Source organism: Staurois parvus, unplaced genomic scaffold, assembly GCF_062004578.1.
Source record: "Staurois parvus isolate SC_StPar_1 unplaced genomic scaffold, SC_StPar_1.0 ptg001806l, whole genome shotgun sequence".
NCBI lineage: Eukaryota > Metazoa > Chordata > Amphibia > Anura > Ranidae > Staurois > Staurois parvus.
The window spans coordinates 346,419-370,489 of record NW_028319602.1 but is presented as its reverse complement, the minus strand read 5'-3'; the positions used below and the strand labels follow the sequence as shown (position 1 = coordinate 370,489).

Sequence of the window (24,071 nt, the reverse complement as noted above, 5' to 3'; positions counted from 1 at the left end):
GCACGCATTCCTTAAACAAGAAGTCCCCTGCCAAATAACTCCCTCGTCAACAAACGTATAGAACATTGGTTCCGGAGTAGTCACAGGACGAGGAAAGAGTTCTAGGACGGACAATGGTTGTAAGGATGGCCGGCAAAAGATGGGAGTGCTGAGCTGTCACTGAGAGAGGTAAGAGGCAATGCTGGGGAGTTCACTTTCTCTACTTCTCCCTTTGTCTGCCGCTTTGAAGTCATGTCATAGGGCAGTAGGTGTCATGGCAGAAGTTTTCTCTACATAGAACACATTGATATCACACATACTCCTGTACCTGCTCTGATCACCAGGATGGAGGGATCACCTCCTCACCCCGATCTATAGAGCAGAGTCCTCCTCTGTCTGATCCCACACTGTCACTGACCTCACCATTCCAGGGGCTGGAGGCCTCAGGGCTCATCACATCTCAATAGCAAGTCATGATTTACAGTACTAATGCTTCTTGTCAGCACACACTTAAGCAGTCCATAGAGTGAACGTGGTGTGAAGTTATTCACTTTCATTTCATTACAGAGGACAAGGTGGCATTCTTTACATCTGGAGGAAAAAAAAAGGTTTACCTCCAAGTACGGAATGGCTTCTTCACAATAAGAACCGTGCGCATGTGGAATAGGCTCCCTGAAGAACTAGTTCTGGCCAGCTCAGAAGAGAGTTTCAAAAAGATCTGGATGCAGTCCTAAATTAAAAATATAACTGGCTATCAACATTGATAGATTGTAACACCAGGGTTAGTTGATCCAGGGAATATCCGACTACCTCCTGGGGGATCAGGAAGCAAATCCCCCCCCCCCCTGGAGAAAATTGGATCAAGCTTTAATGGGGTTGTTTTTGTCTTTCACTGGATCAGCTATGGGTATAGGACACACCACAGGACCGAGGGACAGGTAAGTGGCTGTTTTTTAAAAGTCAGGAGCTGCAGTTTTGTATCTGCTGACTTTTATTTTTTGATAGGTTGAGTGGAACTCCGCTTTAAGGAGCATAAAATCTAACTTACATTCATACATACACATACTAGGGCCAATTTAGACAGGAGCCAGTTAACCTACCTGCATGTCTTTGGCGTGTGAGAAGAAACCATAGTACCCGGAGGAAACCCATGTAGGCATAGGGAGAACATGCAAATTCCAGGCCAGAGGTGCCATGGTTGGTAATTCATCCCAAAGACCACAAGTGTAAAGAAACTCTTTCCACTGACATTACACTAATGTATCAGGAGTTGTAAAAATTAGTAGGGGTTCCCTGAGACTGAAGAATTATTTCAAGGGTTCCTCTGTGTTGAAAAGGTTGAGAAAGACGGTTGTATATAGATGTTTTCTAGTTTTTTTTCTGGCTGAATTAGATGGACTTCTTTCTTTTTTCAACCTAACTATGTAACACATAAAGTGTGCTGCTTCTTCTTTCATACTCCAGCTCTGCTGTACTAAGACTACAAAAGGCTGATACCCGGTCAGATTCAGGTTGTTTTTCTAGGAGTAGTATGTATAATAAGCTTTACAAAGCTACAAAGTTGCTTGTATGTAACTGTTTTGGGAATCAGTTAAAGGAATTAAGGCCTCGTTCCCACCATGGTGCATATATGTCTGTTTTTCTGCACGCATTCTGTAAGGGCACAACTGTTTTCTATGTGCCCTATCGATCTCTCAACTCTTACGTTTACTGAGCGACATACAGTCAGGTCCATAAATATTGGGACATCGACACAATTCTAACATTTTTGGCTCTATACACCACCACAATGGATTTGAAATGAAACGAACAAGATGTGCTTTACTGCAGACTGTCAGCTTTAATTTGAGGGTATTTACATCCAAATCAAGTGAATGGTGTAGGAATTACAACAGTTTGCATATGTGCCTCCCACTTGTTAAGGGACCAAACGTAATGGGACAATTGGCTTCTCAGCTGTTCCATGGCCAGGTGTGTGTTATTCCCTCATTATCCCAATTACAATGAGCAGATAAAAGGTCCAGAGTTCATTTCAAGTGTGCTATTTGCATTTGGAATCTGTTGCTGTCAACTCTCAAGATGAGATTCAAAGAGCTGTCACTATCAGTGAAGCAAGCCATCATTAGGCTGAAAAAACAAAACAAACCCATCAGAGAGATAGCAAAAACATTAGGCGTGGCCAAAACAACTGCTTGGAACATTCTTAAAAAGAAGGAACGCATCGGTGAGCTCAGCAACACCAAAAGACCCGGAAGACCACGGAAAACAACTGTGGTGGATGACCGAAGAATTCTTTCCCTGGTGAAGAAAACACCCTTCACAACAGTTGGCCAGATCAAGAACACTCTCCAGGAGGTAGGTGTATGTGTGTCAAAGTCAACAATCAAGAGAAGACTTCACCAGAGTGAATACAGAGGGTTCACCACACGATGTAAACCATCGGTGAACCTCAAAAACAGGAAGGCCAGATTAGAGTTTGCCAAATGACTTCTAAAAAAGCCTTCACAGTTCTGGAACAACATCCTATGGACAGATGAGACCAAGATCAACTTGTACCAGAGTGATGGGAAGAGAAGAGTATGGAGAAGGAAAGGAACTGCTCATGATCCTAAGCATACCACCTCATCAGTAAAGCATGGTGGTGATAGTGTCATGGCGTGGGCATGTATGGCTGCCAATGGAACTGGTTCTCTTGTATTTATTGATGATGTGACTGCTGACAAAAGCAGCAGGATGAATTCTGAACTGTTTCGGCAATATTATCTGCTCATATTCAGCCAAATGCTTCAGAACTCATTGGACGCCGCTTCACAGTGCAGATGGACAATGACCCAAAGCATACTGCAAAAGCAACCAAAGAGTTTTTAAGGGAAAGAAGTGGAATGTTATGCAATGGCCAAGTCAATCACCTGACCTGAATCCGATTGAGCATGCATTTCACTTGCTGAAGACAAAACTGAAGGGAAAATGCCCCAAGAATAAGCAGGAACTGAAGACAGTTGCAGTAGAGGCCTGGCAGAGCATCACCAGGGATGAAACCCAGTGTCTGGTGATGTCTATGCGTTCCAGACTTCAGGCTGTAATTGACTGAAAAGGATTTGCAACCAAGTATTAAAAAGTGAAAGTTTGATTTATGAATATTATTCTCTCCCATTACTTTTGGTCCCTTAACAAGTGGGAGGCACATATGCAAACTGTTGTAATTCCTACACCGTTCACCTGATTTGGATGTAAATACCCTCAAATTAAATCTGATAGTCTGCAGTTAAAGCACATCTTGTTCGTTTCATTTCAAATCCATTGTGGTGGTGTATAGAGCCAAAAATGTTAGAATTGTGTCGATGTCCCAATATTTATGGACCTGACTGTATCCGTATGGATGTCATACCACTTTCTCAAACTCAGTCTTTCTAAAACTCAGCTTGTAATATTTCCTCCTCCCCGATCCCCTCCCCATGACTTTACCATTGAGATCAACGGCACAACCATTGGTCCCTCCCCACATGCCAGGGTGCTAGGTGTAGTCTTAGACTCTGACCTCTCCTTCAGCCCCCACATCCAATCACTGGCTAAATCTTACCTCCGCAACATTTCCAGAATTCGCCCGTTCCTGACCAACGACACCACAAAACAGCTTATTCACTCCTTGGTTATTTCCCGCCTTGACTACTGCAACTCCCTCCTCACTGGCCTACCCCTATACAGACTATCCCCCCTTTAGTCTATTATGAATGCTGCTGCTAGATTAATACATCTTACTAACCGATTCGTGATTGCTGCCCCTCTCTACCAATCTCTTCACTGGTTTCCACTAGCCCAGTGGTCGGCAAGCCGCGGCTCGCGAGCAACATGCGGCTCTTTACCCACTCTAATGCGGCTCTTCTGTGTGCCGGGCGCCTGCTCCCCTCCCTCCTCTCGGTCGGCCGCTCCCCTGCCTCCTCTCGGTTGGCAGCCCCAAAAGTCCGCGCGGACCTTTTAATCCGGCCCGCGGATGTGGCTGTCAGGATGTGTGTAGGCGGGGCAGCGTGCCGAACGTGAGGGGAGGGGAGCTAGGCTCCTCTCACAGTCCGCCCTGAAGACCCGAACGGCGCGGGAAGACAGCGAGAGGAACGCAAAAGGTAAGTGAATTGACACGGGGGACTTGGCTTACTAGAAGGGGGGGGGGGATAGTACTGTGGGGGATGAAATACTATATGAGGGATGAATTACTTTATGAGGGATGAATTACTATATGGGGGGATGAAATACTATATGAGGGATGAAATACTATATGAGGGATGAATTACTATATGAGGGATGAATTACTATATGGGGGATGAATTACTATATGGGGGATGAATTACTATATGGGGGATGAATTACTATATGAGGGATGAAATACTATATGAGGGATGAATTACTATATGGGGGATGAATTACTATATGAGGGATGAAATACTATATGAGGGATGAAATACTATATGGGGGGATGAAATACTATATGGGGGGATGAAATACTATATGAGGGATGAAATACTATATGAGGGATGAATTACTATATGAGGGATGAAATACTATATGAGGGATGAAATACTATATGAGGGATGAAATACTATATGGGGGGATGAAATACTATATGAGGGATGAAATACTATATGAGGGATGAAATACTATATGAGGGATGAAATACTATATGGGGGGATGAAATACTATATGGGGGGATGAAATACTATATGGGGGGATGAAATACTATATGAGGGATGAAATACTATATGAGGGATGAAATACTATATGAGGGATGAATTACTATATGGGGGATGAAATACTATATGAGGGATGAAATACTATATGAGGGATGAAATACTATACGGGGGATGAAATACTATACGAGGGATGAAATACTATACGGGGGATGAATTGCTATGGGGGATGAATTACTATATGGGGGATGAATTACTATGGGGGATGAATTACTATATGGGGGATGAATTACTATGGGGGATGAATTACTATATGGAGGATGAATTACTATATGGGGGATGAATTACTATATGGGGGATGAATTACTATGGGGGATGAATTACTATGGGGGATGAATTACGATGGGGGATGAATTACTATGGGGGATGAATTACACTATGGGGGATGAATTACTATATGGGGGATGAATTACTATGGGGGATGAATTACTATATGGGAGATGTATTTTCAGTTTTAAAAATGTGGCTCTCAAAATAAATTTCAATCATGGTTTTGGCGAGATTTGGCTCAGTTGAAAAAAAAGGTTGCCCACCACTGCACTAGCCCAATGTATAAAATTCAAAATACTAACCACAACATACAAGGCCATCCACAAAATCACCCCCAGCTACATCACCAACCTCATCTGCAGATATCGCCCAAACCATCCTTTCCATTCCTCCCAAGGCCTCCTTCTCTCCAGTTCCCTTGTTACCTACTCCCACGCTCCCTCCAAGACTTCTCCAGAGCCTCTCCTATCCTCTGGAACTCCCTGCATGAGTAGTATGACCGGTTAGCTCCTACCCTGATCCTTGAAAACTCATTTATTCAGGGAAGCCTTGAAATTATGATCCTTGAAAACTCATTTATTCAGGGAAGCCTACCCCTCCTCCACCTCCACCTAAGAAGTGTACTTGAGTCACCTCCATCAGATCATCCCCTGCAGCTATTACTTTTTGTACCACCTCCCCCTCTCTTTAGATTGTAAACTCCATGAGCAGGGCCCTCCAGAGTGGCAATCATCTTCCCTGGTTGCAAGATTGAGCCCTGAGCTTGTGTAATGAGGCCTTGTACTGGGGAGGGAGGAGGATCTGGGGAGCATCATTATGGCTCAGGAGAAAGTGGAGCTGAACATGGAGATCCCCAGCGATGGTAGCCTGAGGAGGTCCAATATTGCCCCCCAAATTGACAGGCTCAAGTGAGGTTGGGGGGGGGGGCTGTGTATTGTATGGAGGATCAGAAATCAGGTGACTATGGATGATGTGTTCAGGATGGAGACAACTTATGGATTTCCAGCTGTGAAGGAGCTACAGCACTCAGCATGGCACTTGCTGGTTGGACATGTTCTCTCCAGCACTGAAAATAAACTTTGTTACTGTAAAAAAAAACTGCCTCCTAACTTTTTTAGCTGGCTCCTAGATTCAAAGCAAAAAAGCAAATTCGTCAAGCCCAGATCTAAGGTCCCTAACACACTTTCATGCATACACATAGTAGGGCCATTTTAGACAGGAACCAATTAACCTACCAGCGTGTCTTTGGAGTGTGGGAGGAAACCCTCACAGCTACAGGGAGAACATGCAAACTCCAGGCAGGTAGTGCCATGGTTGGCATTTGAACAGATGACCCTATTGCTGCTAGGTGGAAGACCTAACCACTTAGCCACTGTGCTGCCCCTAGCCATAAGAAGGTAGTATGCACAGCATTTTAGAACATTCTGGCAGACTTACCTGGCTAGTGATCTCCTCCTGCTGTCAGTGCTCCCGTTGGTCACAAGTGCTACTCTTCTCCCAGTCTTCCAGGTTCTGACTCTTCAGCCATTTGCTTGGCAAGGCTGCATTGACATCACTCCTCTTTTTTAGGCTTAAATATCTGTTGCTTTTTAAGAGCAAATTTGTTAATAAAATTGAATTTTGCACAATAATTTTTCCTATCTTTCTTGAATTTAGATTGAACATTTCATCAGTGCAAGTAAGCCAAAGAAAGAAAAGAAAATGACGCTTGCTCAGAAGGATAGCAGGCAGCGCCGACAGCACTATCAGTATCCCAGTTTAAACAGTAATGACCAAAACTATCCAGAAGGAATGGAGGAAGGAGACAGAGAAACATTGATCCAAGATTCGGAAGTGCCTGCACATAGAGGACTAACAGGTATCAGAGGAGAGCTAGGAAATATTCTTTTGCTGCTCTTCTTATACATTTTGCAGGGAATTCCTCTGGGACTAGCAGGAAGCATTCCTTTAATCCTCCAGAGTAAAAACGTTAGTTATACAGACCAAGCCATTTTCAGCTTTGTCTTCTGGCCATTCAGCCTGAAGTTGCTCTGGGCACCATTAGTAGATTCTCTTTACATCAAGAAGTTTGGCCGAAGGAAATCTTGGCTGGTTCCTACGCAGTACTTGATAGGACTGTTTATGGTGTTCCTGTCCTATACAGTGGATGATCTCCTTGGAGGCGATCATGGACCTGACATGCTTGCTTTAACCACTACTTTCTTCCTCTTTGAGTTCTTGGCTGCCACGCAGGATGTAGCTGTGGATGGCTGGGCTCTCACTATGCTGTCCAGAGAAAATGTGGGGTATGCGTCCACATGCAATTCAGTGGGGCAAACAGCTGGATACTTCATGGGTAACGTCCTGTTTCTTGCTCTTGAATCTAAAGACTTCTGCAACAAGTACTTGAGGTCTACACCACAACCTAATGGATTGGTTACTCTTCCAGGTATAGTTTCTGCTTTATTGAATATTATTACATTGCCTTACCTATATGTACACAGACTCCTTATGACTTCTAAATTGGACCTCTTTAGTCTAAATCATACTTCTAAACTTGTGAAATGCTTTGAGCTTATCAGACCTTAGAAAAACTGAGGCTGTCATGTTTATATGGTTGCAGACTATCATTGCTCTAGTGCAGCCTTACTCAACCAGGATTCCTTCAGAGGCTGCTGCAGGTTCGTTGAGCAATGAGCAACTTTTGCTTCTCAACTTTCTGTATGGGGGGAGTCTCCCCAATGACCACAAATGTAAGGAGCATTCTTCCAACTGACACCATCAGGCTAGTGTACTGTGAACTGTTGATATAGTAAATATTAGCAGATGTTCCCTGAAACTGAAGCAGTATTTCAACAGTTCCTCTATGTTAAATTGGTTGTAAAACCTCATATATACCCAGTGAAGTGACTGGCCTCAGGTGATATAGAGAGGAAACAAATCCTCCTACTGGGTTGTACCTGTTTATCTGCAGTCTTCTCTTTTTTACAGCCAATCAAAGTGCAGAATTTATAAGCTTGTCTGAGATTTCAGAAAACATGGGCTGGGGAGCTGAAATTACGTTTTGCAGAGCTGAAATATTACATTATTCAGAGCTCAGTGAGGAGAGCTGAGAGCTGATTGGAGGGAACAGGAACAGAGCTGAGGCTGTCAATCACAGGCTCTCTGCTGGAGCTCCCTTCCCTGTTACCTTTTTTTCTCATCAGGAAAACCTTTCAGAAGCAACTCATGCAGATAGTATATAGTGTTAGTGTTCAGGAACTGCATGAGTGAATTTGCTATAGATAATAAGAGACAGGGTGGATAAAAAGCGTTGATTTTGTAAAACAAAATTTAGCAAATAGGAATTTTTTTATTTAAATCAGATTTTTTTTTATTTTAATAAAATGCTTTTGGAGTAGAAATCTATTTAAGATACATTAATAATTTAGTTTATTCAGCATGAATTGGAGCTTAGTTGTGTAGCATGAGGCCGTATATTCTGCAATATTTACATTTTGGTAAACTCATTCAATGAATCCACGCTCTGCAAGCTGAGATAACATGCACTGCATTGATGCATTCACACAATTTCACAGTACCCATGAGAAAAAACATGAAATAAAAGAATTTGAGTCGTTCTCCAGCTATGTGTGATTAACCTATTAACCTAAAATCGGTTCTGATATCGCTGTTTTACTAACCTGACAGCTTATTATTCTAAAAAGGAAACCTTCATTTGGTTTGCAAATATTAAAGATTCTAACTACCAGCAAGAATGAGTTGGATTCCTTACATTTAAAGAGCACCTGTCATATTAGATCCATCATGGCAGTACCTGTTAGTAGGCATCCACTCACCTGCTGCCGCCACGTCCCTCACTTTGTTGTGTTTCTGCCACATCACCAGCCGTCCCATTAAAGTGAATGGAACTGTTGGTGAGTTAACAGTGGGTCAGAGGAGGAGCCGCTGCGGGACAGAGATCACAGTTGCTCTTTAAAAACTATGATATGATTTAAATCGAGCCTTTTCACTAGTGATTTAAATCCACTTAATTTAAATCAAAGCCACCCTGATAAGGGTGCAGTGATACCACTGTATTAGTTGCTATGAGTAACTTTCTTCTGCTGTATCATTTCCTGTGTTATTAAATAATGCACTTCGGGTCATTTAGGTCAAATACAGCATGTTTCCAGGGAAACAATGCATTCACTTGCATTCAGTCTGTATTCTCAGTGATTTGTATAGAGAAATGAAAGGGATGCATGACAAAAGCAGAAGTAAATGCATAAATACTGCTGCATATCATCCAGTTTACAAGGCAAGCTCTACCTTCCAGAGTCTTCAGAAATGCTTCTCAGATATCCACTAACACCAGTCCTTTTCCTCTTCTTGAGTTAATTAGCAGTGAATTTCATTTATGTGGTTTGTCAGTTAAATTGGTTTTAAACCCTTACCTATACCCTGTGACATGACTGGCCTCAGGTGATAAACAAGGATGAAACCAATCCTCCTACATAAGTTGTACCTGTTTATCTGCCGCATTTGTCCTGTACTTCTTTGTAAAACGCAGAGATGAAAATGATTTTTTACAGACTCACAAAGCAGGGGGCAGAGAGCAGCAGTTACACACTGTACAAGAGCTCTGAGAGCTGATGGGAGGGACGGGACACACCCCCATTCACACAGCACACAGGAACAGAGCTGAGGCTAGTGGTTCTTCCCCATGTCACCTTTTTAGCCCTTGGTGTCAGGAAAACTTGTCAGAAGTAAATCATGCTGGTAACAGAGGAACTAGACAGCAGAGAGAAATGACAGTTAGTGCTTTGGAGAGAGGCAAGTAAACACTACAGAAATACTTGTTTTATTCAGTTTTCATGTCTGCGGTTTACAACCACTTTAAAAAGTCATCAACAAATTTGAAAAAAAAATCATCTTTTTATTTAATTTCATACTTCATGTTTGTCTCCAGACTTCTTGTTCTTCTGGGGAACAGTATTTTTCTTCACTACAACGCTAGTGGCTGTTCTGAAAAAGGAAAACTCTGCAGAAAGAGCTAATAGAGAAGAGACAGAGAGTGTGAAAGAAGCATACAGTCTCCTGTTCAGTATAATCAGGATGCCTGCCGTCCTTAAATTTTGCCTCATGATTCTGACAGCAAAGGTGAGTGAACTGTGTGTGTTTCAAGTATGTACAATGTTAGCAGTAATTTTAAATATTCAGATATTTATTTATTTTCATTGAAAAATTGTCCCAGCCAATCAAAGAAAGCTTTGTATTCATTCATAGATTATAAAGCTTCTCCTCTGAAAGGAAGCTGACAGCAGGGATGAGTCTTGGTTGTTAAGGGCACCAGCAGGCGGATGTAAACTGAACTGAAAATGGATGTAAAAACTGGATGTAAAAACTAATATAAACCGTATCAGTTGTTTCTATGTGTAAAGGTATCTGAATAGATGATGCCCATATGAAAGGGGCCTAACAGCGGCAGAAAACTGATGCTGAGGACAGCATCCAGCCACTGTGAAAGAGACCCTGCAGAGGGGGGATTTAGAAAAAGCAGACAGCTGTGGGTAATGCAGTACACACCATTACACATTACCTGTCACAAGAGGTGACCGTTTTTTGCTAATGTATTTAGAGAATTCTTGTGATTTTGGGGTACTTCCTGAGTAATACAATGAATCTGCACATACCTAAGATATGCTTTATAATAAAATATGTTTTTTGCCTTCTCTGGTAGTTTAACCTTGTCCTGCTGCAAAGGATAAAGTTGACTTACAGGGGGAGATTTACCAAAACTGGTGCAGCTGTGCATGGTAGGCAATCAGTTTCTATCTTTAGCTTGTTCAATTAAAGGTTAATTTTTTTTTCTTTGTAAAATAACAAACATGCTATACTTACCTGTTTTGCGCAGTGGTTTTGCACAGAGTAGCTTGGATCCCCCTCTTCTCAGGTTCTCTGCAGGCTCTCCTGGCCCCTCCTTGTTGGGTGCCTCCACAGCAAGCAGCTTGCTATGGAGGCATAATGATATTACCTAATATTGGTGTAGCGCTATATAATATAGATCAATAAGAAATCTATAAATATATCATTAAAGCATTAGTAAACGGGAATAAATCAAAGAGTGCGCTAAATATAAGTAAATACAAAAATTATTAGTTTAAAATAATGATGTCCGTGATAGAAAAAATTTTATATAAAAGTCCATCCACCATAACAAAGTAATTAAGCAATTCTGAAATCTTGTATAAATCAAACACCGTGCAAAACAAAATCCACCACCAAATGAAATGGGTATACTCACCAGAGCTCCATGCTGACCAGATTATAAGTCAGCAAAGATAGCGTTTGCTCTGGGAGCGATGATCAGCAGAAGTAATCCAAACTGGGAGCAATATACTGCAAGTAGCCAGTCAGCACAATATGGAATAGCCTTAACAGTAGGTAGTCATCACGTCTCCATACCATAGATCATGTTCGGGGAATCAAGAAAGGAAATCATGGTGCAGTACGTTTAAAACCAAAATGTTTTATTAAAACGTCAGAAATGCACTCACAAACAGGGTGTCTAGCCGACACCAGCAATGACAGCCTCAGGAAAACAGGGATGAGCCTCGCTCACCGCGATATCACAGCCGACAGTCTACGAGGAGCGTCCTGACATCACATCCAAAAGAAGCCCCGCCCTACTAGTTTCGTCATCCGACGTCCTCACAGGGCGGATTTCAGTTATTTCATTGTTTGGTACTCACTGTGTCACTTTATTTATCCCAATCTGCGATTGGGTGTTTTTTGGCACTGTATTATAGGTCCATATTTGGGACCAGGTATATTTTGCACAATATCACTTGATGATTCACGTTATATAGATCCTTGAAGGATTTATCACCTATTCACGTTTACTAATGCTCTAATGATATATTTATATATTTCTTATTGATTTATATTATATAGCGCTACACCAATATTATGTAATATCATTTTGCACCTTTGGTATCGGTTAAAGGTGGTAGCTGCTTGTGTATGTTTATATTACTATCTGTTTAGCGCAGGAGGAATCTTTCCTATTCTTATTGTTATGGAGACACCAGCTGCTCCGTGTGTCCTCACGTAAGTATTGAGGGGGCTGTGGGATCTGCTGTACACAGAATGCATGAAGGTAAAAAAGCCTTCAGCCTTTACAACTACTTTAAGCTTTGGCAATAAAACCTGGAAGCTGATTGGTTTCTCTGCAGAATTGCACCAGATTTTGCACTATCCAATTTTAGTAAATAACCCCCACTGTATCATGGTTAGGAGGGCTTGGAATGTAAGTGGCATTGGTGCTTGTTGAATGCAAAACGTTGTCCAACCACATGAAGTGCAAAATGTTAACAGAATTACAGCCCACAGCGATAAAGAAAGACTTAAAGCGGTTGTCCAGTCTCCACTGAAAAAAATAAAAGTCAGCAGCTACAAAAAAACAGCCACTCACCTGTCCCACGATCCAGTTCACCCCAAATGGGTTCACTGACTGTCTTCTCTCTTCGGCGTTGGCATCTTAAATGTGGGCACCTGGCTGTTACAGCTTGCATCTTCACAACAGGGTGCCCACAGTGCATGGGTGAGTAGCGCTATGCATTGTGACTGGTCCTGCAGTCTTCTTGGACCTGTGACGTGTCCCAGAAGACTGAAGAGATCGAGGGGGGGAGCAGAAATTCCGCTTCTGATCGCCTAGGCAGTCAGTGCGGAAGTGGGAGCAAATACCTGTCAAAATCGGGTACCCGCTCCCCAAAGGTGCCAATTTTTCATGGGGAACCATTTCATAAAGCGGAACTTTTTGGGTAGAGCTCCACTTTAAATTGGCAAATTACTAATTTATAGGTACCGTATTTTCCGGCGTATAAGACGACTTTTCAACCCCTGAAAATCTTCTGAAAAGTCGGGGGTCGTCTTATACGCCGGTGCGAGCCGGGTCAGGGTGGCACTTTTTCGAGGGGCGGCGCGGCGCCCCCCCTCCTCCTCCCACGGACACTAAGTACAGGGGTGGGCAGAGGGGCTGCTGTACCTTACCTGGCTCCGGTCCCACGACGATCCGGTCCAGGAAGCGCGGCTGCTCCTTCTTTCAGTTCGGCGGCTCGATGGTCACGTGGCCGCTCGGCTCCGCCTCCTCACCGGTGATTGGGCACCAGCACTGGAAAGGCACACTGGTGACCAATCACCGGCGAGGAGGCGGAGCCGAGCGGCCCTGTGAAAATCGAGCTGCCGAACTGGAAGAAGGAGCAGCCGCTCCTCTCACCCACTGACACCAACGATGGGGCACTATTCCTCCTCCACACTGACACCAACGATGAGGCACTGTTCCTCCCCCACTGACACCAACGATGAGGCACTATTCTCCCCACTGATACCAACGATGGGGCACTACTTCTCCTCCCCACTGACACCAATGATGGGGCACTATTCTCCCCACTGACACCAATGATGGGGCACTATTCCTCCCACTGACACCAATGATGGGGCACTATTCTCCCCACTGACACCAATGATGGGGCACTATTCTCCCCACTGACACCAATGATGGGGCACTATTCCTCCCACTGACACCAATGATGGGGCACTATTCCTCCCACTGACACCAATGATGGGGCACTATTCCTCCCACTGACACCAATGATGGGGCACTATTCTCCCCACTGACACCAATGATGGGGCACTATTCCTCCCACTGATACCAATGATGGGACACTATTCCTCCCACTGATACCAATGATGGGGCACTATTCTCCCCACTGATACCAATGATGGGGCACTATTCCTCCCACTGACACCAATGATGGGGCACTATTCCTCCCACTGACACCAATGATGGGGCACTATTCCTCCCACTGACACCAATGATGGGGCACTATTCCTCCCACTGACACCAATGATGGGGCACTATTCCTCCCACTGACACAAATGATCGGGCACTATTCCTCCCACTGACACCAATGATGGGGCACTATTCCTCCCACTGACACCAATGATGGGGCACTATTCCTCCCACTGACACCAATGATGGGGCACTATTCCTCCCACTGATACCAATGATGGGGCACTATTCCTCCCACTGACACCAATGATGGGGCACTATTCCTCCCACTGACACCAATGATGGGGCACTATTCCTCCCACTGACACCAATGATGGGGCACTATTCCTCCCACTGACACCAATGATTGGGTGCAATTCCTGCCACTGATACCAATGATGGGCGCTATTCCTCCCACTGACATCAATGATGGGGCGCAATTCCTGCCACTGATACCAATGATGGGGCGCTATTCCTCCCACTGATACCAATGATGGGGCACTATTCCTCCCACTAATACCAATGATGGGGCACTATTCCTCCCACTGACACCAATGATGGGACACTATTCCTCCCACTGACAACAATGATGGGGTGCTATTCCTCCCACTGATACCAATGATGGGACACTATTCCTCCCCCTGACACCAATGATGGGGCACTATTCCTCCCACTGACACCAATGATGGGACACTATTCCTCCCCCTGACACCAATGATGGGGCACTATTCCTCCCACTGACACCAATGATGGGACACTATTCCTCCCACTAACACTAATGATGGGACACTATTCCTCCCACTGACTAATGATGGGGCACTATTCCTCCCACTGACTAATGATGGGGCACTATTCCTCCCACTGACTAATGATGGGGCACTATTCCTCACACACTGACACTAATGATGGGGCTCCATCAATGGTGTCAGTGGGAGGAATAGTGTCCCATCATTGGTATCAGTGGATGAAATAGTGCCCCATCATTGGTGTCAGTGGGAGGAATAATGCCCCATCATTGGTGTCAGTGGGAGGAATAGTGCCCCATCATTGGTGTCAGTGGGAGGAATAGTGTCCCATCATTGGTGTCAGTGGGAGGAATAGCACCCCATCATTGGAATACCATACTGAAATACCATACCATATTGAAATCAAATCTGATGTTTTTTTCATTTTTATTTGGTGTGTGTTGGAAGAGGGGTAGTCTTATACGGCGAGTATAGCTCAAACCCTATATTTTAACAGGAAAAGTAGGGGGTCGTCTTATACGCCCAGTCGTCTTATACGCCGGAAAATACGGTATATAAAGTTGCATTACTGGTATAACCGTACTTTGAGATTTTTTTAAACAAACAAAAAAAACATGAAAATATGAGAATTTGCCCCCAGTAGCCACTCAGATTCTTTGTTTCATTTACTATAGAATAACGGATAAAGGTTTATTTTTCATATATTTCTGTTTCTCATTTAATGAAAGCTTAGGGAATTGTTGGCCTGCAGTATTCAGAAGTTCCTAACACAGGATATTTATATTGCTGAAGCACAGATTTACAATAAATCCTATTAATATGCTACACTCTCAACATCCCTATCTAATAATTGCTGTTTAGTGAAATGAACCTATTAGTAAAAGCAGTTGTACAAAGAAATACTTGAGCAAAATATCTTATACAATCTGTTTATTTTATTACTGAACAATTTAAAAAACAACAATGAAAATCTGCTCTGTTTGTAGTCTTGAACGTCTTCCTTAAAGAGCCGGATATGTTTGCTCTTCTCTTTTACACCCAGGCGATTGTTTGATTAACAAACAAGCTACTTAGAGTATTTCTGGTGGCAACCATTCTAAAATGTAGAATAACCAGAAGAACCGGGGAGGGAGTAGGAAGACTTTTGGTTTATATTATAACTGCATAAACATTTGTTTAAAATCATTTATCCATCAACAAATAAATGATATGGTAAACTAACTTAAAGCAGTAGTAAACTCCCCGTTGTTGTCTTGTATCTAAAGGTAATCCTATGATACGGCTTACCTGTAGGTACAGTAAATATCTCCTAAACGTGCACTGCTATTTACAACCAGTGCATGTGCACTGTGCCCAGCCGTGACTCCCGTGAGCATGAGGATGTATGAGAACCAACATGAGAAGGAATACCAACATTTTATGAAGCAAAGGGGAAGTGTGTCATTATCTGCTGCTAAATGCAGTATTCAGAAGTTCATAACACAGGATATTTATATTCCTAGCTATGTGCATAAACCCAATGCACATTTACTGCAGATAGTCGACCCTGGACACAGCACTTGTCTTCTTTTCTTAAACACCGCTAAACTGCAACTAAATGTTGCTAATCGATACATATGAATAACATGATTTTAATCCGGCCCGTGGAGCTAGGCTCCCGATAGGCTCCTCTCACAGTCCGCCCTGAAGACCGGTGTAGCATGAAAATCTGTCTCCTATGAGGATCTGTCCCCCTCGACGTATCTGCGCATGTGCCGGAGATCGCCGATCGGCTGCTAATGCCTGAAACTGGCACATGCGCAGATACGTCGAGGGGGACAGATCCTCATAGGAGACAGATTTTCATGCTACACCAGAATGGCGCGGGAACGCGGCGAGAGGAACGCGCGGAGCAAAGGTAAGTGAATTGACACGGGGGACTTGGGGACTTAATATGGAGGATGAATTAATATGGGGAATGAATTACTATAGGGGGGATGAATTACTATATGGGGGATGAATTACTATAGGGGGGATGAATTACTATGGGGGATGAATTACTATATGGGGGATAACTACTATATGGGGGATAACTACTATATGGGGGATAACTACTATATGGGGGATGAATTACTATGGGGGATGAATTACTATGGGGGATGAATTCCTATATGGGGGATGAATTCCTATATGGGGGATGAATTACTATGGGGGATGAATTACTATGGGGGATGAATTACTATATGGGGGATGAATTACTATATGGGGGATGAATTACTATATGGGGGATGAATTACTATATGGGGGATGAATTACTATGGGGGATGAATTACTATATGGGGGATTAATTACTATGCTTACTATGGGGGAATATTACTATACTTACTATGGATGACACATACACATCATTCATCTACTCTTGGTCCGGCCCCCGGGTCCAATATATGAACCCATTGCGGCCCTCAAGTCAAAAAGTTTGCCCACCCCTGGTCTAGCTGCTTTTAGAAAAGTCTTCTAAATGCAGCTAAACTGAAATTTAGACATGCTTGTAAATGTAACCACATAGTGTATTTCCACTTTTGCAGTCACATTTGAGAAAACACAACTATCTGTTTTTTATATGTTCCTATTCACAAAGCATGCCTAAATCTAGGTTCACACTGCGTTTTCCGCTGCATTTTGCAGAAACGCACAGCAGTCTATTTAACATGATTTCCTATGGGTCAGGTTCACATCTCCACGTTTTCACCCGTTGTGTTTTTTGGAAAGGGTCAGGGACATTTTTAAACGCAAAACATAGCTTGGTTCTATAGAATTTAATGGAGACGTTTCAGAAAAGCAAGTACTGCGTTTATGATGCATTTTTGTTGTGTTTTATTCTGCCCAGCAACAAATAAAAAAAAAAATGCAAAAGGCATCAAAAACGTGGCAAAAATGCATGTGCAAACACGCAAAAAGCACTACAGAAACAGATCAAACGCAAACTGCATAGGTGTGAACCTAGCCTAAAACAGAATAACAGAAAAAATAGTTCTTACCTTCTAAATGTTACTTAGGAAAAGGTGTCATTGCAGACTGAAAGTTTTTCATTGTGATCTGTCCCAGTAGAGAGCCTGGGGACTGTCTAAATCCAGTTCTCATTGACATGCAATGGAGGAGGCCAATTGTAAATATTTAAACCTTTGTTATGACAGACAGTATTAAACTACTTAACCCCAAGACCAATTTTGACATTTCTGTCATACATGTAGAAATCAGCATTTTTTTTGCTAGAAAATTACTTAGAACACCCAAACATTATATATATTTTTTAAGCAGATAACTTAGAGAATAAAATGACAAGTGTTGCAATTTTTTTGTCACACAACATTTGTGGAGTGGTTTTTCAAACACAAATTTTTTGGAAAATGTACACTTTAACCACTTCCCTGCTGACATATAGCAGAGTTACTGCTACAGGGTGGCAGGGGTGTGCAAAATCACATAAATATACGTGATTTTGCATTTCCGGGTAGGGGGCGCACACACCCTACCCGCACCGCCATTCGCGGCCACGGCTGTCAATCACCGGGTCCCGGCTGGTAATTACCATCCAGTGCCCAGTGATTTCCAAGCATCTCCAACGGGGAGGAAGACTGTTTTGTTTACAAACATTCTTCCTCCCTGTCAGCTTGGGCACACTGCTCCTGGATATCAACTTTATTGATATCACAAGGGATGAATACCATGCCTTATGATCGCATGGGCATGACCTGTCTTTTTTATGAAGAGTTTTGGTGTGTATGAGAACCCATATCTCTTCTTTGGCCTCCAAAGCAGCAGATCAAACCCAGATCGGTTTGATCTGCTGCTTCACAAGTTGGTAACAGATTATCAAAAAACAAACTGAAACCGGAACCCCAGTACAGATATGATTAATTATGACAAACACAGCTCCCCGGCCCTTGCATAAACAAAAAGAACTAAATATAATTTTTCCTTGGAATTTACAGAAAGGACCATCTAAAAAGGGTAAGGTACAATTTTCATTTATTTTTTTTTTTATATTTGCTATGTGAATGAGGACATGTAACAAATATAAAGTAGGTGTTATTCACATTTGGCTGCAAACGTGGAAATACACTTTAAAATATTTAGTGTAAACTTGCACAACTAGATTAGCTAGCTTTGTAGGACAGTGCAGTCATAAGGGGAAATGCAGCAAGAACCCAATTTTATTCAGAAGGGTTACCAGGTGGCAGTTGATTGCTTGACTTTCAGACTACATTTGCCCAATGTTTATCCTATATAAAGTACAACCCCAATTCCAAGAAAGTTGGGATGCTGTGTATAATCGAAATAAAAACAGAATGCAATGATTTGCAAAACTCATAATCCCATATTTTATTCACAGTACAAAACAAAAGTTTAAACTGAGAATGTACCATTTTAAGAAAGAAATAAGGCCATTCTGAAATTTGATGGTAGCAACACTTCTCAAAAAAGTTGGGTCAGGGCAACAAAAAGCTGGCAAAGTAAGTGGTACTAACAAGGAAGAGCTGGATGAACATTTTGCAACTAATTAGATTAACTGGCAAAAGCCAGTAAAATATGAGTAAAAAAAGGGCATCTTAGAGTGCCAGAGTGTCTCACAAGTAAACCTGGGCAGAGGTTCACCAATCTGTGAAAAGCTGTCTAAAATTTGTTGAATAATTTCAGAATAATGTTCCCCAACATAAAATTGCAAAGACTTTACATATATCATCATCTACAGTACATAATATTAAAATATTCTGAGAATCTGGAGAAATCTCTGTGCACAAGGGACATTACATTACATTACATTGAGTTTATATAGCGCCAAAGGGTTTGCTCAGCGCTGTACAATAGAGGGGGGGACAATACATGAAACATTACAGCAGCTACGGACAGCACACGAGGGGTACAAGGCCGAAATGTGATATTTGATGTCCGTGATCTTTGGGCCCTCGGATAGCACTTCATTACAAACAGGCATGATTCTGTGATGGACATCACAGCATGGGCTCAGGGATACTTCCAAAAATCACTGTCTAAACACAGTTTGCTGTGCCATCGAAAATGAAAGGTAAAGCTGTCATGCAAAGAAGAAGCCATATCTGAACTTGATCTAGAGTCACTGCTGTCTTCTCTGGGCCAAAGGTTATTTAAAATGATCTGTAGTAAAGTGGAAAACTGTTCTATCGAAATCTGAAATTCTTTTTTGACATCCATGAGTGCTACGTCCTCTGGACTAAAGAGGAGAGGACACTTCCAGCTTTTTATCAATGCTCAGTGTGAAAGCCTGCATCTCTGATGGCATGAGGGTGCATTAGTGCATATTGAATGGGCAGCTTGCACGTCTGGAAAGGCACCATCAATGCTGAAAGGTATATCCAGATTTTACAGCAGCATATGCTCCCATCCAGACATCGTCTTTTTCAGGGCAGGCCTTGCACATTTCAGCAGGACAATGCTAAACCACATACTCAATCTATGACAACAGCATGGCTTTGTAGTAGAAGAGACTAGGTGCTTAACTGGCCTGCCTGTTGTCTAGACCTCTCACCAATTGAAAATATTTGGCACATATTGAAACGAAAACCCAGGACTGTTGAGCAGTTACATATATCAGGCAAGAATGGGACAACATTCCTCTCACAAAATTCCAGCAACTGGTCTCAATACCCAGACCAGAGTGTTGTTAAAAGAAGAGAGGATACGAGACATGGCATCTGCCGGACATGAAAGCTAGGAGCTCCTGATGCCTCGTCTGCCTGAGAAACGGCTGTGACCTTCGAATCCCCCACCTCATTTTACTCTTACTTCCTTGGACTGAGAGTGCAGTCGGTGGTGGCGCCAACATCCCGTCAGTGGGGAGTTGCAGTTAGAGTCTGGAGTGGAGAGGTGGACCCTGGGAGTGCACACGAGACAGCGGCAGGAACCTTTGCCCGCTGTGGAGGAGTGGTGGAGCCAGAAGACAGGCCACGTTAGTGCGAGGATGCAGCTTAAGCTCCCGAGTCCCCCCCAGACCTACGGAGACACATGATAGCAGCTGGGGAACGCCAGAGTTAAGATGGCAGAGCTGGAGACATCCAAGCCTGAATTTCCACAGAGGGTGACCCTTCCGCATCCTCTAATGACCCCCTGCCGATGTAAAGGTGATCATCCATGCAACAGGCACCCAAACAAGGGAAGAAGATAGTTGGTGACATCCTGAAATCGAACCAAGAACGTAGGGTGAGTGACTGTTGTTAATGGTGAAATATAATGTCTGCATTACACACTACCTATTATTAACACCCAGTGAAAGGGGGGGTGGACATTAATAACAAAAAGAAAATAGGAGCAAGGAATTAAAGAGAAGATGAATCTGACATTAAAATGTCATATTCTATGTTGTGAAATATCAGATCCGAGGAAGAGAACACCTGTATGGAGATTAGGTTTTACTTTAAAGATCTCGTAGAGATTGGGAGTCGAAAGGAGAAGCTATTATTATTACTATTAATATGAAGGGTAGATCGGCAAAAGGGGGAGGAATAAAAACTCCCCAATCAAACTAAATAAGAAAATATCTACCTGCACAGCAGAAAAGCCCAGAGGGGCATACCCCTGAGAGACAACAGAATGTAAGGAGAAGTCATGAAATGAGAAATAACACCAGAGACCATTCTAGATTGTCATTAGGAGTATCGACTTTGAATCAGATTGAAGAAGTTAAAAATATTGAAAGTGTAATATATCACAGAAATATTGAAGAACAAGGATCAAGGTCGCAAATACCAACAAAAATGGAGATTGCAGAGATGTTTGCGAAACTTGAATATTTCATCAAATATGAAAAGGCTGTACTACATGACGATCTGGGATAAGTTCTGTCGCGAATTGAAGAAACAGAAGGAAAATTAGAGAGACATACGCAAGTAATTATCAAACTGGAAGCACAGATGGAGGATATGCGAAGAGAGCAAAGGAGGTTAGCGTATAAATTAGAAGATCAGGAGAATAGAGATAGAAGGAACAATTTGAGGATCAGGGACTTGCCAGAAGTAATATCGGGTGAAGATCTACTGCATGAAATGGGAAAAATATTTAATCCATTACTAAACAGACCAGTGACAGAACAAATGAAAATAGAGTGCACAGGAGTATATGGCCCCAAGAGGTGGCATTAGACGCCCCAAGAGATGTGATTGTGCGACTTCACCACCATGAAGATAAAGCAAATATTTGTAAGAAATTATTAGGAATCCCTGCATTAAAACATGGAGAAGCGAGTCTGCAAATTTTTGCAGATATAGCACCAGAGACACTGGCAAGAAGAAGATCTTTGAAACCATTGCTAGACTTAATGTGTAAAGAGAATGTCCGATACAGCTGGGGATTCCTGGCATGCCTAACAGGGTGGAAAGATGGAAGATCAGCGAGACTGAGAGACTTAGTAAGCAAGTAGAGAGTAAGCTGAGAGGTTACGAATATTGGGGTGGTCTCCCTGCATCCCCTTCTTCTCCCCTCCTTTTTTCTCTTTTTTTCGGATTCAGCAGATGGTAGGTGGGGGAGAGGTTCAGTGAGGCAAGGGTGGAGGAGAGAGAGAGAGAGGGGTAAAATATCGCATTTTATATATAATCCATTTTCTTTCTCTCTCTCTCTCTTTCTCTCTCTCTCTCTCTATCTCTCTGTGTAAAGAGATCGGGAAGCTCAAGGTGTGTACATGTCTTGAGCTCTTATTCCTTAGAGAGGAGTCGACTGTGGGATATATCCTACTTCAAGGCTTAGATATGGGCCAGAGGGCTTTTAAAAATAGGTGTGGGGGGAGGGGAAGGGGGACAGTGGGCTAGGGGGTTGGATGGGTGGGAGGGTAAAGGCCACCCTGAAAATTATTCTTTTCTTTGTTTTTGTCTCAAATTTTATATACCTGCAATGAGTATAAGTAACTTTATGACCATATAATGTAAAAGGCTTGAACACTCCGACTAAAAGGCATAAGATTCTTAGGGAAATCCATCAACGTTCCATTGACATAGTGTTTCTGCAAGAGGCGTACTTATCATAAGACACTAATGTATTTTGTAAACACTATCCAATGTGCTATTATGCTGATTCACCAATTAAACATGCAAAATGGGGAGCAATCGGGTTCGCAAAAGGTGTAAGATTTAATATGGAAGATAGATTACCCAATTTAACGAAAACTTTAAAACACTATGGAGAATTATCAAATTTGAAAATTAATCCCTCGAAGTCAGAGATATTGAATATCAATGTTTCAAAGATAGATAAACAGATTACAGGAAGCTTTTCCCTTTTTATGGAGGGAAAAAAATTGAGTTATCTAGGTGTTAAGTTAACCCCTTCTTTAAAAGAGTATATATCAGACAAATTATATCCCATTGATAAATGAGCTGAAGGATGTTCTGAGGAGAATATCCATCGGATCACTCTCTTGGATTGATCGTATAAACTTGTTAAAAATGGTGATAGTCCCTAAGGTTCTGTATAAATTTCAGATGCTCCCAATATATTTACGAAGGTCATTCTTCGAGACAAAAAAGATGATACTTAAATATATATGGGCAAATAAAAGACCAAGAGTGAACTATTAAGTAACTAGGTATTGTGTAATGACAGAATGAACGGGGGCCTGAGCGTGCCGGATTTAAGGAGATATTATTGGGCAGTGTTGATTTCACGAATAGCAGATTGGATTTACAACTCACAGGGAATAAGTTGGGTTAGGATGGAAAGTGCACTCATTGAGTCACAATTAGATAAGATTCTTTGGCTTCCACAACAGTTTAGAAATTGTTCTGAAAATACTAGCACTTTAACACGAAATGTCTTTAGGATATGGGATAGTATCCATAAACAAAGGGGGTGGGAATACAACTCACTGTTAATACAGTTGGGGACAGAACTCTTCCCTCCAGGGAAAGAGAATATTGCAGGGAATTGGATAAAAGATAAAAACACATTTAAAATATATCACTGAGAAGGGAGAATTGTGCACTTTTTTATAGATTAAAAAAAAATTAGGAATTGTTTTTCAGGTTTGACGAATGGCGTTATTATCAATTAAGACACTTTGTTACAGCACTCCCACAGCCACAGGACAGCGGAAGACACGTATCCACTGGAACAATTTTTTAGTACGGATACAATGCAAAGGCATGTTACCTCTTGCATTTATAAGATCCTTACTGGTTTATCTGGATCTGCCTTGCCGCCATTCTTGGAAAAGCGGCAAAAGGAATTAGGAACAAAATTAAATGAACAAGATAAAAAAAAATATTTAACTTGGTGTATGGGGCGGTGGATATGAACACTGTAGAAATGAATTATAAATGCTTACCAAGGTGGTATGTTACACCCACTGTGGCACACAATCAATGAACAGAAAATACACTGTTATGTTGGAGGGGATGTGGGAAGAAAGGTACAATGGCACATTATGGTGGGAGTGTCCCAAAATACAGCAATTTTAGCAGGAAATAATTCAGCAAATACACGAGATAACAGGGATCAGTGTTTTGAAGGATCCCTGGGTCTGTTTATTTCATAATACTG

At 42.3% G+C, this 24,071-nt stretch overlaps 1 protein-coding gene across 1 annotated transcript in view; it reads left to right on the top strand.

Moving 5' to 3' along the window:
• The first annotated feature begins 60 nt into the window (after positions 1 to 60).
• SLC33A1 (solute carrier family 33 member 1) overlaps positions 61 to 24,071 on the top strand; it is a 40,364-nt gene continuing 16,353 nt past the window's right edge. Inside the window, exons 1-3 of the mRNA XM_089663993.1 lie at positions 61 to 168; positions 6,645 to 7,416; positions 9,919 to 10,109. Of these exons, the coding sequence (XP_089520119.1) occupies positions 6,690 to 7,416; positions 9,919 to 10,109 (918 nt within the window). The 5' untranslated portion in view covers positions 61 to 168; positions 6,645 to 6,689. The remainder of the gene's footprint in view (positions 169 to 6,644; positions 7,417 to 9,918; positions 10,110 to 24,071) is intronic.